The 18,631-nt window shown below is 34.4% G+C and overlaps 1 protein-coding gene and 1 long non-coding RNA gene across 2 annotated transcripts in view; both read left to right on the top strand.

Annotated features, from left to right (window-relative positions):
• The window catches only part of LOC134657018 (uncharacterized), a 324,919-nt gene that overhangs the window by 201,525 nt on the left and 104,763 nt on the right, over positions 1–18,631 (top strand). The gene's annotated exons all lie outside the window — the stretch shown is intronic.
• The window catches only part of LOC134656993 (optomotor-blind protein), a 140,273-nt gene that overhangs the window by 87,089 nt on the left and 34,553 nt on the right, over positions 1–18,631 (top strand). The window contains exon 5 of the mRNA XM_063512558.1: positions 9,089–9,184. Within this exon, the coding sequence (XP_063368628.1) occupies positions 9,089–9,184 (96 nt within the window). The remainder of the gene's footprint in view (positions 1–9,088; positions 9,185–18,631) is intronic.

Raw genomic sequence — 18,631 nt, 5'->3', positions numbered from 1 at the left:
TGGCTGAAAACCCGGTTTTTTCGATTTCGGTGAAACCGGGTTTGTGACCCCTAGTCAGCGGCAATGCTCACCATGTAATGTTAATCTATACTACAGTATAAAGTACATACAGTATGTAAATAGGTAAGTATAGGTACTAAATGCATACCTCCAAAGACCTGCCGCTTACTTACCTGCTACTCTGCCGACATCAAGCCTTGTACAATAAGTCTTAAATTACGTTTTATAGTATAAAATATGACTATTTTAATGTTATCTATCAACAATTCGGTTTTTATAGTTAGAAATCAAGGGTCTCAAATGCGAGAATCAGAATTGAGACTAAAAATCTCACTTTCATCTTTACTCAAGTTTTAAGTCAAAAGTAACGAAACTTAATAACTTTAACGTCTTAAAAAACGCTGTAGCAAATTTATGAACTCGCAATAAACACTAATCAGTGTGTAAACAGACGCAATGTGAAGGCCAGCCACAGTGAAGGCAGTCACACTTACCCGTATTAAGCTTACATAAAAATCATATGATGATTAATATCTTTTTACAATCCATAAATTTCCACACAATTACCTAGTTCAGGTAGCTCGACATACGTACCACGTACCAACATAAGTAAGCATCTGGTTAACCCTCATTGAGGACGAACTGGTTCCTCGATATGTGCGCGTGATAAGTGCATATTATTCTGACAGCTGTATTAATGCCGATAAGCATCGATCATTGCCGTAATTTCAAGCTCCGGGACCATCACAGATCAATATAATAACAGATATATTCTTTGAGAATTATGTAAATGAGAATAACGCGTAAAGCTTGACGCAGATGGCGCTGCTATTGCAATAATATGTCTAATTTAAATTAAAATATCTGGGAGACCGAGCAAAGCTCGGTAAACATATAAAAACTCAAAAATGAGCGTTTTCCCAGAGATAAGAACTAGCTAGATCGATTTTTTGCCCCCGAAAACCCCAATACTTATACCAAATTTCATCGAAATCGTTAGAGCCGTTTCCAAGATCGCCGATATATATATCTTCTATATATATAAATGCAAGTGTCCTGACTGACTGACTGACTGACTGACTGATTCATCAACGCAGAGCCGAAACTACAAAAGCTAGAAAGTTGAAATTTGCACACTAGGTTGCATTTATAAAGTGTACAAGAGATAAGAAGCGATTTTGAAAAATTCAACCCCTAAGGGGGTTAAAAAGGGGATGAAAGGTTGTATGGGGTACAAGTTTTATTTTAAGCTAGGAATTTGAAACTTTGTAAAAATGTATTATATTAAAAAACAAGAAAACTAATTTCAGCGTTTTTGAAAATTCATCCCCCAAGGTGGTGAAAAAGGGGTTGAAAGTTTGTATGGAGATCAAATATTTTTGTGAGTGTGGGACTTGAAACTTTGTATATGGGGATATTATTATAAGACAAGAAAAGTAATTTCAGCGTTTTTGAAAATTCATCCCCTAACAGGGTTAAAAAGGGGTTGAAAGATTGAATCCATTACAAATGCTTTGAAACTTCTTAGAAAGGCATAATAGCCGATTACAAAATAAAGTAATTGCGACGTTTTTGGAAATTCAACCCCTAAGGGGTTAAAAAGGGGATGAAAGTTCGTCTTGGGGTGCAAATTTCATTTTAAGCTAGGAACTTGAAACTTTGCAAATAGATATTAAATTTAAATACAAGAAAACTAATTTCAGCGTTTTTGAAAATTCATCCCCTAAGGTGGTGAAAAAAGGATTGAAAGTTTGTATGGATATCAAACATTTTTTCGAGCGCGGGACTTGAATCTTTGTATTTGGGGATATTATTAGAAGACAATACAAGTAATTTCAGCGTTTTGTAAAATTCATCCCCTAACAGGGTTAAAAAGGGGTTGAAAGTTTGAATCCATAACAAATGCTTTGAAACTTCTTAGAAAGGCATAATAGCCGATTACAAAATAAAGTAATTGCAACGTTTTTGGAAATTCAACCCCTAAGGGATTTAAAAAGGGCATAAAAGTTCGTCTTGGGGTGCAAATTTTATTTTAAGGTAGGAACTTGAAAATTTGCAAAAAGATATTAAATTTAAACACAAATTCATCCCCTAAGGTGACGAGAAAGGGGTTGAAATTTTGTACGGATATCAAAAATTTTTTTGAGCGCGGGACTTGAATCTTTGTATTTGGGGATATTATTAGAAGACAATACAAGTAATTTCAGCGTTTTGTAAAATTCATCCCCTAACAGGTTTAAAAAGGGGTTGAAAGTTTGTACAGGGTACAAATTTTATTTTAAGCTAGGAACTTGAAACTTCATAAAAAGGTATTAATTTTAAAACGGAAAAAAAATAATTTCAGCGTTTTTGAAAATTTATATCTCAAGGTGGTGAAAAAGGGGTTGAAAGTTTGTATGGAGTTCAAACATTTTTGTGAGAACGGGCTTGAATCTTTGTACAGAGGCATATTATTAGAATACAAGAAAAGTAATTTCAGCGTTTTTTAAAATTCATCCCCTAAAATGGTTTAAAAGGGGTTGAAAGTTTATATAGGGTTAAAATTTTATTTACTTCAAACTTCGTAAATAGGTAGTTAGGTAAATAGAGGACATGAAAATCTTCTAAGGGGTTTGAGACGGATTATGTCGAGAACAATTTTATTTAGTTAGGGGCTAGAAACTTCGTAGGTTGTGAAAGACAATTCTCATGCGTTGTATAATATTAATAATTAACAAATGATTAACCGTCCTACTGCAATATTTTGCTGCATAATGTTCTAAGCTAATGTAGAATATATAACCACCAATATACAAATCCACGCGTACGAAGTCGCGGGCAACAGCTAGTAAATAAATAAACAAGAATTGCTCGTTTAAAGGTATTACATTAGATAGATTTGTCGAATTCAAAGAAACAAATTAAACAATCCACAGACGTCTTACTTTTTAGGTTGCTGGTAGACAGTAACTTAACAGCAATCACTCTGACTGTTAAATAGGTAAGCTTTCTGTAGAAGTTTTCTCAAGAGACGACAGCGAAAGCTTCAAAACGAAGAAGCTATATATTTAACCTATCTCTAACGTCATGCATGTTTGTCTAAAGCTAAACATACTGTTATACAAACATTTAAAATAACTTACTAGGGTAACTTGCGTTAAAAATTGCAAATATCTATTAAACTAAAAGCACTGTTGCAACAGTAGGCAATGTGCCTTGGTAAACGTTGCATTACTAGCTTAAATGTTTCCATAGATGAAGTGTTTCTGGTAGAGAAACTCTAAAATTAGCCAAATTTCGAAATGATCCCAATGCACCTTATTTACATTTGTTTGCCTAGCCACTACAAATGTAAGTTTCCAAAATATTGAAAAAATTCTTGAAAAATTCAGAAAAAATTCACACGAAACAAAAGAAAACTTTCCCTTTGGAAATGGTTTTTTTATTCCTAATTCCCGATTTTATAAACTTACCGACGGTAATCAGTACTTTCCACCATCATAATTATTGATTATTATAAAAAATTTAAAAAATACCGAGCCATTTGAAGACTTCAAGCGTCTTTGCAGGTGCCGTTTCTATTTGCCACCTGTTAAACATTCTCATTAAAAATTAATTGATTCATAGATCATTTTAATTAATAACTTATTTATGCGGGTATGAGGGTAATCCGCGCTTGAATAACTTTTCTTAAACTGAATTGAAAATATACCTATTAACAGCCTATCAATTAATAAAATTACGAATCCCTAATTTATAATATGACTTTATCAATGAATTATTTAGTTTTTAGTACTTATAATGATCAGAATTCATAACCTTTGACAATCATAAAGTTAAAGTACAATGCTATACATGCTGTTTAAACAACCTATTATACTTTAACGGACCTTAATGGCGTACTTACTTAATATACTTCAGCTTTAAAATTTCCGTTTCGTTTCGTTTACGTTTCGAGGACGGCATTGCCCCTGTGGCCTCGGAGAAAGACTGGTTAGTTGACATTAACATCTATAATTGGTGAAACCAATTTGTCAGTAAATAGGAACAAAAAAAACTACACTCATCCTTTACTTTTGGGTGCTAGTACTAGTGTAATACAAAGATAGTATGATTCTCTCTGTCTATGTTTGAAATAAGACAGTCCTTTGACACACTATAGCTGCGTGAGTTTTTCAAACTACCCGCACTTGGTCTTGTTTATCAATTAGAATTAGAACGTGCGGTAGGGATGTCACTCGGTCGACACATCCTAACAATACCAACCAAATAACGAAACTTAAAATGAAACACCTCAATTACGCGCCAAATCATAATTCAGACCCGAATAGTTTAAAAAAAAAACGGGTTACACTCAGGGCGTGCCGGCAGAAGTGAAAACTCAATGACTAGTCCAAAATGCACTACATATGTATAATTGAGGTTAACGCCATCTAGCGTTAGCGTTAATTACTTGAAACCCCTAAGCACATCACTGTTAGTACTCGAGTTATATTAATACCAGTTAGATCAAAACTCACTAGATGGCATTTAAATCAATAAAGAAAAACTCAATGACATTGAAGTAACAGCTTTTCGATCAGGTCACGTGTCCGTCTTACGTCTTACGGTCACGTGACACCTGTTACGAGTTTAACATTTTTTCCCCATCACAAAAAGTGCACAGCGCCGATAAAGAAGTTTTCACTTCAAAAAAGGTTCGAAAACATAAATCAAAGTATAAATGAGTGAAACTGTTCTCTCTGCGCTCGCCTGCTCTGCCTGTCGACCGTGTTTGTTTTGCGGGCGCGAAGTTTGCTCAACCTATTATTACTGTCTCGTTATACTTTTTAACCAGCCAGCGGTTGCCAACACTCGGTTTGGAAACTTCTAAATATAGGGGTTAGTTGTTACGTGGTACGGATTTAAGTAAGTGTTGGTTAGGACTCGAGTCCTTTGAGTCATGCCTTAAGACTCGAGTTGAGTCTTAAAGTTTGTCAGACTGTTGTAATTAAATAAAAACTCGAGTTCTTTTCAACTTGTTAGAGACCTGAGTCTTTTGTAGAAAGATTGCAATACAAAAAAAATACAAATGCAATGTCTTCATGCTAAGTTCATGGGTTAGGTACACAATTCATCCAATAACGCATATTTTATTTATCGTTATATACAATTAATTCCTTTATTCGGAGGCTCGAGTTAACAATACTTAATAAATGACTCAATTCGGGCTAAAATGACTCGGAAGTTTTAAAGCAGGCTCGAGTTAACAATACTTAATAAATGACTCAATTCGGGCTAAAATGACTCGGAAGTTTTAAAGCGAGCCTCGTAAAAACGTCGAGTCGAGTTTTTCAAATTTAGATTCATAAGACTCGAGTACAGACCAACACTGATTTAGGCAGCTAAGAAAGTCGGCAATGGTAGAGATTGCAGTGGCTATACTTGCGTTCCCCTGAAATTGCTTTTTTGTAGCTGTACAAAAATGGGGTTGCAATAAATTGTGCAAAATATCGCATGGATTTGAGTTGTAACACAGAAAAAAAAATTCTACTTTTACTACTTTTTGAATATGTAAATTCAGAACCTCATCACGAATATTTCCTAGATGAACACATAGACACGTTAAAGATAAAAGATTCTAAATGTAGATTAGTTACTTAGGTGTTAAATATCAAATTGTGATGAACCCTACATCTGAGGGTTAGTTGTTGATCAATGAAACACTAAAAGTTTAAGCCTTCCTATCTCTGGTGTTTTTAAAGTTATGAGTGTGATATTTCGTATGAAGATAAACAATTTATTTGGCTATCATATGTTCTTGGTTATGGTGTTCTTGGTTTCTACTTATTTTTAACAGTTTCTGTATTATAAAGCTTTTTTTGAAAAATGAGTTTTGTTTCATTGTGTACTTGTGCATGTTTTCAATGAAACACTCTAATTTTTACAGTGAAACAGATGTAATATATATAGTCTACCATAAAACATCCTTAATAAACATTGAAACGTTGTAATAAATAAGTTACATTAATACATACATCCTTTCAATCAATTAATGAGAAAGGAAAGGAGAAAATAGTGGTAGGCTGAAATTTGTTATTTAAAAGGTTTCCAAAATATGGAATCGTTATAAGATTGCTGAAATATCTAAAAGCGAAAGACTTGTTTCATTGTACGCACACCTAAGTTTCATTGTGAATCGAAAATCTGGTCGGCACTTACGGCATGCTGCGAGAAAGGCGCCTTTTATGTCCACGGAGCATGATTGCCAACTAGGTGGACGCGGGAGGGTTTTAAGCATCTCCATGCTTGATATCATACACTTTCTTGCAACATAGTGATTATAAACGACTGTTTCAATGTTAGACATGTGACCTTAACCTTGCCATCAATGAAACATTCAACATATAAACTATCCTATCTCAGCCATTTCTAAAGTTAAGTATCTTATAATTTGTCATTATGATAGACAAATTATTATCAATTTTCATGGTATTTTAGTTTCACAAATTTCGCACATAGTCTTTAATTAATTAAAAAAATAATGAGTTTGTTTCATTGTGTACTAATACTGGTGTTCAGTGAACATCATGTTTCATTGTTTACTACATAAATATGTTTCATTGTGAGACTAGGGGTGTTTTTTGAAACAATTAAAAAAAACTGCACCAAAGAGTGAAAGAAATTTAAAAATATTTAGCTCCAAAGTAACTTTAATACACATAGAACACAACAAAAAATTAAATAACGCCAAACTAGACTCTATATCTTGGTAAAAAATTGCGAAACATAAATAAAAAATATTACTTTTGTCACACGAATTCACAATAACGCTCGTAGCAACGTGCTCCTTCTCCGAGGCGCGCTCGCGTATTGGGGAGGTGCTGGGGGTCCTTGAGCCTGTCCATACTTGACAGACGGCACTAGCTGATAACACCTAGTTTCCGAGATATCGCAAAGTTTCACTGTGTACGATTGTTTCAATGTTCGACAACTGATCCTATGTAATCATGTTTACAAAAAAAAAGTGGAACATAGCGGAACCACATGCACATAATCACCATATCTAAATATACAGCTTTAGGTAACCACATGCTTATAATCACCACATATACAGCTTTAGGTAATTTAACATCACTTAGAGTGTAGTTTTTATTAAGCCCTGTAATTAACCGTATCCATATAAACATCCATGTTTTTATGTCCGTAAAAAATAGGGGAATTACGGTATATCATATACGTGTTTGTTTAAGGAGTTAATAATGCTTAACGGTTTTGTACAATTGCTCGATTATGATTAAAGTGTGATTTTTAGATTCAAATGTAATGACACTATTTAATTTAAATTTCTTACAACAGCAACAGGACAAATGGAATTTTCTAACAGTGAGATATAGGACCAACCATTACACCTAAACAAAAAATTAAATTTTAATAAAAGAAAATGTTTATTTGAATGATTAAGCGATTAAATGTAAACTTGACCCAACCGTTACTTTATTGCCTGGGGCCTAGCCAATATTACAAATGATAGAAAATGCCAATCGAAAAATAAATAATATGGAAATAGTCACGTGACTTTTCCCAGCATATGTCTGTTTTTTTATTTACCACGTTTGTCATCTTGGCTAGGCTCCTGCTACCTATAAGGCCCTGATACCTACACTTATAAGTTTTACTTTCGTAAGTAGGGATACAGCTATACTACAGAATGAGAGATGAATATCGTTATCTCATTCTATCAAATAGCTTTGGCCCCACTTACGTAAGTAAAACTTACAAGTGTATCTCGGGCCTGAGAGCATGTGCCAAAGAAAAGTTTCTGAACTTAGCTGTTAATGATCAAGCCAAAGGTTGTCGACGTGCGTTGTCCATATCGCCGGCGCAGACGCCGCCGGCGCGGGCGCAGCTCGAAAAAACGTGTTATTATTATTAATAATCTCTCTTATTCCACTCCTTCGGCCAGCATCGGGCTATGGGCAGTTCTGGGAACAGACCCCCCCGTGTAAAAACGTATAATTGTCATATATTTAATTGTAGTTGGGTTACAATGTAGCACTTGTACCTACAACACCTGCCTATACAGACATAAGTTTTATTTCCCTGCGATAGCTATCCTTAAATACATACTTATTACATATATATGTATTAGGTACACTTGTATAAATAAATAAATATTATAGGACATTCTTACACAGATTGACTAAGTCCCACAGTAAGCTCAAGAAGGCTTGTGTTGTGAGTACTCAGACAACGATATATATAATATACAAATACATAAATACATAGAAAACAACCAAGACTCGGGAACAAATATCTGTGCTCATCACACAAATAAATGCCCTTACTGGGATTCGAACCCTGGACCGCGGCTTCACAGGCAGGGTCACTACCCACTAGGCCAGACCAGTCGTCGTGTATATGTACTAACACGATTAATCTTACGTATAACTTACTATTTTTATTAAATAGGTATCTCATAATTGTTATTAAATTTTCCATCCAAGTACAAAGCAGCACAAAAAAAACACATTACTTAGGATGATCATACACAGATCGACCTAATCTCAAACTAATCCAAAGTTTGTATTATAGGTAATAGGTGCTATTTAATAATACTAATCAAAAGGCACAACTCCTAATTACATATTTGGAAACTTCATATTATAAACAAAATAAATATTATGGGACAAGTTTTACACATATTGAACTAGTCCCACATTAGATAAGCTCAATAAGGCTTGTGTTGTGTATACTAGACGGCGATGTATAACGTATAATATGTAGTTACATATAAATACTTACCTATACTTATAATCATATCCATAACTCAGGAACAAATATTTGTGATAAACACACAAATAACTAAGTGCCCTTACCAGGGTTCGAACCCTGGCCCCATGCTTCGTAGGCAGGGTCACTACCGACTAGGCTAGGAGGCCATCATATATCACCCACCTGGAAAGAAAGTGCTATTCGGTTTAAAGATCTTTATTTTCTCATAAGAATAACAATTATTCACTTACATGAGAAAAATACAACAATTCAAATAACAAATATGATTTATCCCCCTAATACAGGCTTATGGTGCCCATTTCCAGTTACTAAAATACTTGTTTCTCCTTCGTAGGAGCTCATCTATAACCAAAGCCAACGGATGTTGTCCAAACTGCTGTGGCCCAACCCGGCCCCTAGTGCGCCCAGAGACCCCCACTCAGATCATTTGGTTAGTAGACATTTTGTTTTATTTACTTATTTTTAGGCCATGAGGCCTGCGGTTTTGGGTAACCTAGTCTGGTGTCAGTTATATGAATGTTTTGACGTGATAACGTCTTATAAATCGATGAACACCGGTAGCATGCACGAAAAAGTGTCACGTTGTGGACAGATCTCTATGGTAACGTTGTGGACAGATCTCCATGGTAACGTATAACAGTATGCAATTTTTCATCAATGTTTTCTTATGACGTTATCACGCAAAATTATCGTTCGTTAACCTACTTTACAGAAAACCATTTTTTTGTTTGGTTGTTTTAAGTTTTACTTGGCTTTCTACTACAGTTTTCAGGATAAAAATTGATAAAACACCAGTCTAATATACTAAACACACAGTGTCAAATGCTTCATATTTTAATGGGTACAATTCGTACCTATAATTATACCGCAACTGTAAAACGAGTACTATACTAAACTGCGTTATTAATTATTTATTTACACAATTTATCCATAATCTAGCTTCGCTTTTTTACTGACACGATTCTAGGTCTACCCGAGTTTTAATTAGCTCTTACATTAAGATCTAGATCTGAACTTTAAAGTTCGCACTAGCCAATAAACTAGCCATCCAGAGTTAATTTCTTAACGGAAATTAAAAAATAATAGCAAAAGAATAACCGTCAAAACACGTCTCCCGCCCCCAATAGAGCCTGTACAAACTACAACTTTCGTCAAAAAAATTGATGATCCAAATCATAGCGGCAGATGTTAATGATTCTATTATTTATGACCGTTCGTCTACGTTTTTTTCCTTTTTTTCTTGTTTATGCTCGTTCGTAAACGAAAGGTTAGTCGGCCGTGTTATTTTCCGTTTTTGGGATGATTATCTTCGAATACGTCAATGTTACGGGTTTCATTTAATTTTGATGTGTAAACTTGAGCTATAGTGTAGTTTTTTTATGATTAAATATAGTGAAATAAAACGAAGTAGATGATAGGTTTATCCATGTGACATGCAGATTTAGGATTTAGTTATTTAGACTTGTCGCTGAACAATTTTTAACAAAACATTTAGTAAAGTTTGAAACAAACCTGTGTTTACTAAGATCGTCGTGGGCGATCGAGGGGGCATAACTAGGTAGATATATCATGATTTCAGTCGTTATAAAATTCGGTAGAAATACTTTATGAACTTTACTTTACTCACCTGCTCGGGCCTCGGGCTACAACACTGGCTTGTTACCGAATCAGTAAAAAATATTGATAGAGATACCATACTAGTGTTTATTGGAAATTTAACTGTGGTGACCATGATGAAATATGATTTGAAAACAGTTTTGTTTCTTTAATTTTATTTTAATAAAAATACATAGGTTTAAGCTGTGGTAAAATGAATTGCTGCCATTTAAATTGTACAATGTACCTACATTGTAGGTATTACCTACATTTTTTAATATAAAAAAATATTGATAGATTCCCTGCTTTACAAAGATAATCCTGTAGGTCTGGTAAGTTCACAGAATAATTTAATGAATAAACAGTAAATATTTTGAAGTAAAACAATACCATAATGCTTATTACAAAGCAGTTAAATATACTGTGGTTGTGAAAACGTATATTTATATATGTAAACACATGCAATAAATATTGATTGATTGAAACTTCCTTTTCCGTAACCACCGTTTGACGTTTAACAAGTCAGTAGTGCCAAGTAACATGACATGTTCATGGTTTAATCATGTGTAATGTACAGCACAGCCGTCACTCCTTCGTGTGGAGTATCGCCTATGATCTGTTGCGAGATAAAACATCAATTGATGCTTCAATAAGTATGTAACTAACATATATACTTACCTATCGACCTTCATATGAGTTTTATGTCATCGATTCTATAATAGAGTTGGACCAAGCCAAGCTAACTATGCATGGCCAATGACAAATTGAGGCCATGTCATCATTAATGTTAAATTTCTATGAAAATATGACGTTTAAAATGACACACCCACACTTTTTTGTATAAGTTGGTGTAATGTAGATTGTAGACGTAGTCAATTTTTTTTTAATATGTCGCTTGTTTCCCTTCCTTTAGTCTTACATACTACAATTTTCTGTTATATCTCTGTCTCCTTTTCAAAAATAAAATATGGGGTAATGTATAATAAATATTATACATCATTCTATAAAACCATAGCTACTTATTAGTTTAACTTGAAACTGAACATAAATAGATAAATAGATTTATTTATTTCATTATTCATATTACAAGAACACTAACATAAGGTATTATCTACTTATTAAGGTAAACTAGTAGACAAAGTTAGCTTTACCCCGTATTGAGGTAACTATAGATATGATGTATTTTTTATCGGATCAAATACGGCTGTTTTCCTTTTATGTGTAAATTAATAATGTCGCATTATCTGCAGTATTTATCGAGTTAGCATTACTTAACATATATTGACGTCCGGTCTGGCCTAGTGGGTAGTGACCCTGCCTGCGAAGCCGATGGTCCTGGGTTTGAATCCCGGTAAGGGCATTTATTTGTGTGATGAACACAAACATTTGTTACTGAGTCATGGGTGTTTTCTATGTATATAGATATGTATTTACATAACTATATAAGTATGCATATCGTCGCCTAGTACCCATGGTACAAGCTTTGCTTAGTTTGGGGCTAGGTTATTGATCTGTGTAAGATGTCCCCCTAATATTAATTTTTATTTTTTATATTTATTAATTTGGAAGCCTTGACATGTCACGTTTAACTTAGTTACTTATACGATATTTGCTATTGCAAATAATGCTACTTTCAGTCATTATTGTCATTAATTGCTTCACTAACACTATATATCTTTACTATAAAATATTAATTTTATAGATAAGTTAGTTTTTTGTAAATAAGTTCATTGCAATAAAAGTAATTATTTTTAAAGAGTAGATATTCATATCTCATTGTCTGTATGAATGTACACAAACACATATGTAACTGATTAAAAAAAAATTATACTTTAAAATAACTAGATCGTAATCAGAACAATAAACATAGAGCAAAGGAAACGTAAAATACAATGACAGTAAGTACTCATTAAAAGTCCTGATTTAAATTCCAAAGTGCGGTCACCCTACACGGCCCCAGGCGCCAGTGGTCATCTCACCAAGGTGTCTGCAGCCTAATTATATGGAAGAAGAACACCTCACAAACTCAAATATTTGACCATCGCGTCTACTAACAAATTAGCACCTTACTGGCTTGAGATACGTTACATAATGCCTTGATAATGACTTGCAAAGAAAAAAAAAGTTTGACAATCGGAACAAGCTAGTTTAAACTTTATGTAGATCCGTGATGGTTTATTTTTGATTGGAGTTGGGAGCGTAGAAAAAACGTAGAGTCGAGAATTAGCGTAAAAACGAAGTTAATTACAATATGATTAGGGGTTTGTTTCACAAAACTAACAAGCGTTCGTATTTAATTAGGGCAATAAATAGTTATATTGTCGTTAGACAGCTGGCGTTTTATAATAATATTATAAAACAGGTATGTTTGTTTAAGTTATCCTAGTTAGGAGTGACATGTGTGGTCATTATTCATAGTTTTTGCATGATAATTCGGTTTCCGACCGTATCATTTGCAGTCATATGGGGCATTATCTGTGAAAAGGGACCTTATTGTCGATGGCGCTTACGCCGCACAGCGTCGCGCGGCATTGTATTTATATCGGAGCATCGTTAATAATGGCGTAACCGCCAGCGACAATGAGGTCCCTTTTCATAGATAACGTCACATATTGTCATATATTATATTTTTATAATTACAGATGCGTTATATTTCTGGTACTTTTTTAGACGCACGCGTATGATTTATTGCTGCTTGTAATAGATATTTAATTCATACGTCAACAGTTATTTGATTTATCATGTGATGAGTGGCCTAAAGCCGGATCAGAGACTAGTGAGTAATAAGAACTGTCAATCTCTATACAAACTCGCGTTACGGCTCATGATGTACAGTCAGCAACAATAGTAATTGATGAGATAACTCTCCAAGTGTTTGCGTAATGTAACGCGTAATGTATAAATAAGTAGGTATACATGTATATACATATATAGAAATGTGTATATACATGTATATTTCTACAGTACGCGTTTAAAAGTATCTGACATAGTAATTGTTCTACATAATAGAGCCATATTATATAGGGCAAACCTTGGCTTATCGGTGATACTTGGTAATTCGGTGATACTGCGTTATAATCTTACACAGTTCTCACCATGAGGAAATGCGAGCTATAAAATTGTTGGCAGCTGTTAGTTTTGATGCTTGCAATTGGGTTGGCAGCGATTTAATTGCTTACATTTCAGCATTGTAAGCTCAGCGTAAGATAACAACGCATCATCACCGAATTACCAAGTATCACCGATAAGCCAAGGTTTGCCCTATACAACTTTTTTTGTTAAGATATTAGGGAATGATATGTGCCATTCTTAACAATTTCAACCAAAAGAGTACTTAATGTCGGTTATCAATAAGGCGCTATTTCCATATAGCTTCAATTTGAAATCAACATACAATGTGGTACCTTTTTGGAAGAAAACGTCACATATCATTTATTGCAAAGTATTGCATATATGTGCATATAATTGCACATATATTTTTGGCGTAGCGTAGGTATATTAGTCTGATACGCAACTTTTGATGCTGACCGTAAGCACGTAGTTTTCCGCTCAGACCTATTGTTATACTTATTATGTAAAACATTTTCATAATGGAATCTACGAGTATGGTGTAGGTATGTAAAGCTTTGACCCCTGAATATTACGTAACGCCATTTAGTATGAGATTTCTAACATACTTTGCAAAGCGAACGAGATTGACGCCTAACGAAAAAAATATTGTTGGTAGATTTTTAATCTGTGAGTTGTGACGCAATATGCAATTTTAATGAAATGGTTTGAAAACTACTTATGTCCTTAATACTTTATACTTGTCTTTGTACCTATACCTTAGTATTACGTATTCCAATAGAATAAAAAAAAAACTGTCTCACAGTAGGTAAAACAAAACCTTTTCCACACATGACACTCTAAGACATATATATTTACCTCAACTAATGCATTTTAAACTAAAGCTAAAATTTCACGAACCTTTAAAGTCATCAATCATGGGGCAATCAATTATTTCCCCCTCCCCCCATCCTTAACCCCCCCTTATCGCGTAACCCCCTTATAACCGCGTATCGCGTATTGGCGGTGTCTCACGGGATTTGCACTCGAAGAACCATACTTCAATTTTAAAAATCACATCTTGCATTCATATTAATTTGACATGCTCGCAGTGCATCTCTCTCGTACTTATTTGTTGGTACGCGATGCACTGCGAGTAATATCAAACAAAGTACAATTTTAATTTTCGAATCCGGCTCAACTAGTTATTCATTACGCTTACACAAGAGCGTCGTGGACCGACCAGTTTTAGATTTTGATTACTCACACGCTAAATTGTATGAATCTAGGGATCTTGTAATACTGGTTAGTAACCCACAGTGGAGTGGAATGTCTTAGAGGGGTGAAATCGGGTATAAGAATTTCAAATGCGGCTTATCGTTTTTAATTCGAGATGATTTTATTTGCAAAGGTTGCTTAGGTATGTGTTTTCGAAAACAGAAATCTGCAATTAGAACGTGATTTTTTATTAGGATATAAAGTTTTTCAATTTTATATGTACAGTCGCCATCAGATATTTATATCGGAGAGGTCAAGGCGCTCACAAATATCTGAACACGCCTCTATTGTCAAAGCGTTAGAGTTCGTGTTTAGATATTGTGAACACCTTCGCCGCTCCGATATATCTGATGGCGATTGTACATACCTGTGAAATATAGAAACTTGTCTCGTTATCCATAAAACTTAGCAAACTTTTGCTTAAATTTGTCCTTTTCTAATAAACACAAATTTAAGGTCAATGTCACAATGACTTTTGAATAACTAAAACTAATTCCACTTTATATTAAAAACTCATTCTACTCTGTACTTGGCTAATAATTCGGTAATAATATCAATAAATGCCTCCCACCATTATTAAATATTAAACGCATCAACAAAACTGTAGTTCTCCTATCCGATAACAGGTGGCGCTAATTGTAAACTTTTATTGCCCATACTTAGCGCTCGTATAAATTGTCAGTTACGACCTCCCTTTGTATAGTAACGACTTTTACGACTCTAAGACATCGATAATAGTTGCTTATTAATACTTTGTACCTGGGGAATTGAAAAATACAAATAATACAACATCAAATAAGTAGATATTTTATGACTAGGTAGGTATTTAATACAGGTTGGGTAGTAGGTCCCAGGAAGGGTGTACGTAGGCCGAGGCATGTCTTATTAGATCCAGATGACGCTATTACCATAGCCCAGGCCCGCAATGATGAAATAATCAAAACACTAAGATCTCAAAACAATACTATCATTACCAGAAACTACAAATACCGTAAGAAACAAAAACCAAATACCTATTTTAATGCTCGCCCACATTGGGAAAATCACAGACGCAATTTCAATTAGATAAGATTAAATCAAATATAAACTAAGGTCAACACACACAGGGTCCTCCGCCCTAGGGCCCTTCTTAGAATTGTCAAAATAGCTCATCAAAATAAAACACTTTAAGCTTGTATAAAATCACTAGTTTTGTTCTAGAAATTGTATACTACTCTCTTCTATTCTCAATTTTATAATCTTTACTTCTACCACTATTTCTTTCTCACTCCTTTCTTCTTGGCAGCGGCGCGGCCCTTCATCAGGCCGCGGCACTGACCCCACTCACAGTATAAGCTGTAACTGGCCCCAGGAGCGGCTAAACAGTAAAATATCATGGTTAAAAAAAAAAACAAAAAGGTAGCTATGAATTTATGAATTTGTATAGGTACTTAATAGGGGTAATATTACTACCATGCCTGTTTAGCCCGTGAACAATATTATCTAAATAAATAATTAAATTAATATTCTCTTTATTTATCTTTTGTCTTAAGTTAGGGTTTTTTACAATATGGATATAAAACTAAAATATAAAAACACTTATAAAAACAATATAAAAAATATTATAAACACATTATAAAAAAACCTAACCTAGGGTGCCGCCAGCAGCGGGGCAAGGCCCAAACTGCCGGTGGTCAGGGTCGCAGAGAGAGGAACCGACGGACTATCCGCGCCGTGTCCAAGATCACCGCCTTCTGCATCTGGCCCTTGATCCAACCACCTAACGAGAGTCTCTCAAGATGTTGGTCGAGACATATACATTAATATAATTATTATGGGACTATCTTATTTAGGTACACAAATCTATCTAGTCCCGCAGTAAGCTCAATAAGGCTTGTGTTTTGGGTAATAAATAAGTAATAGACGAAGACGACGATATGTAGATATAAAAGATAGATGTAGATTAAATACTAGGTACAGGTACATATTATGAAGTCACGAATCATGCCCCTCTCTAGTGTCATTCTATGGACCTTGCTAACTATGTAAACAAACCGCCATATTGAAATCGTCTCTGAATGATGAATTTACTATAGTGACTTTTGTTTACGTAGTTAGCAAGTTCTATAGAATGACACTTTAGCGTACTGATGTGCCTAAGGAAACTTTCCAAAATTGCGAAATGTTTCCCATATTTCCTAGTGAAAGTTTCATTAAATTTCCGAGAATTTATAAAATTTTATGGAAACTTTCCGCAACTTACACATCTGTACTTTAGCGCATAACACGTTCACTTTCGCACACAATTACTGCCCGGAACAGCCTGGGAAAGTCCACAACAAGATAAATCCACCAGTGATCGTCGGTCTACCTTGTTTGAAGTCCAAGTCTTTACACGGTGCGCTTCCCATATAAACATGAATATGTCTTTTATATCGACAGTATACTTCTATCCACTTGTATTTTACTAAAACCATTTCTAATGAAGCATGCATTAAAATGTGGAACAACTTCAAAGACAGTAGCGCCTCTTGCAATTACGGCGCCCATCTGAACTAAACGTGACCGGTTTAAGAAGACCCTTCGCGTCAAAGTAAAGCATTGTAGCGAGAGATCTAAGTAAATTGTTTTATTAGTAATGGACGATTTTATACTTGAGCTAGAGCGCCTAGTATAAAAGGTTTTATAGTTCAAAACCATCACTTTACAATAGAGTTGCCTATGAACTGTTAGGGATGGTGGTGCGAACAATTTTGTGTTTTAAGTAACTAGTGTTAGAGTCTTTATTTGTTTGTACTCTATTCGTTTTATTGTTACCCGATTTCAATAAGGAAGTAATGGTGTAATATGTGGTTTCTTAAACTCATCGTAAACCAGTGAGATAGTTTTCCATTAAAGTAAAATTAAAGCTATAATTTAAAAAAAAATCAACGTTATTTTTTTACTTTTAAAAAATACTAGTTACCTATCATATTAACAACTATGTTATGAATATTTAATTAAACATAGATTCCTTAACATTGTATTGAATTTTAATGTTTTCATGTCTACAGAATAAGTTCGTAGCGCGATCAGTGCTGCCATCTATCGCACCAGCTTTGAACTTAAAGTTTTACTTTGTAAGGTCTCTTAATTAAAATAGTTATGAGGCGTTATTAAATCCATAACGAGGTACCCATGTTTCCACGTAAATTACTCTCTAATGGCGCATTTTATCCAAGAAACACATCGAATACACATTTTCGCACATAATAACAAAAACAATGCTGCAGGAGTTATTCAGACATAATTATTTGAAACCAATGTAACATCAATTCAACGCCCACCCAAGTCGCCTTCGCCAGGCCTCGGTACGGTTACCTACCTTACCTATCACAAATTGACCGAATGCGTTTTTTTTTAAATACACAGTTGTATTTTTAGAAAGGTCACCAATCGAACCTAACCTTACCCAATGGCTTCTACAATAAGCGTTTTTCAAGAGTTAAGTAAAATTAACGGTTTTTGAAAAGAACTTGCTCAAATGAAAAATTTGGCAAAGAAACATCGGGCAAACATATTTCGATATGATTCCCTTCGATACTGGTGTTCAAACTGCCTCAAACATAACATAATTTTATTGCAAATCTTTTAACATATTTCGGAAAGGTATCAATTTTTTTACTGTGACCTTCTCCAACTTTTTTTAGATCCTTTTTGTGACTTGAGTACCTACATAAAGATTTAATTAAAAAATGTAAGCGTCACGCTTGTAAAATTACATCTGCGTTTTGTAAATAAATATATACATATTATAGGACATTCTTACACAAATTGACTGAGCAATATAGTAAGCTCAAGAAGGTTTGTGTTTTGGGTACTCAGGCAACTATGTAGGTATATATGTGTGAACTTATTTTTATTTAGGATACTCCAAAATAAAACCCGGAATGGAGTTTCCGTAAGGCGCGAGTAGGGTCCAACCTGAAATAAGCGG

The sequence above is a fragment of the Cydia amplana genome, chromosome 19 (genome assembly GCF_948474715.1).
Source record: "Cydia amplana chromosome 19, ilCydAmpl1.1, whole genome shotgun sequence".
Taxonomy (NCBI): Eukaryota; Metazoa; Arthropoda; class Insecta; order Lepidoptera; family Tortricidae; genus Cydia; species Cydia amplana.
Note: the sequence above shows the minus strand (reverse complement) of the source record. Positions and strands in the feature narration are given on the sequence as shown.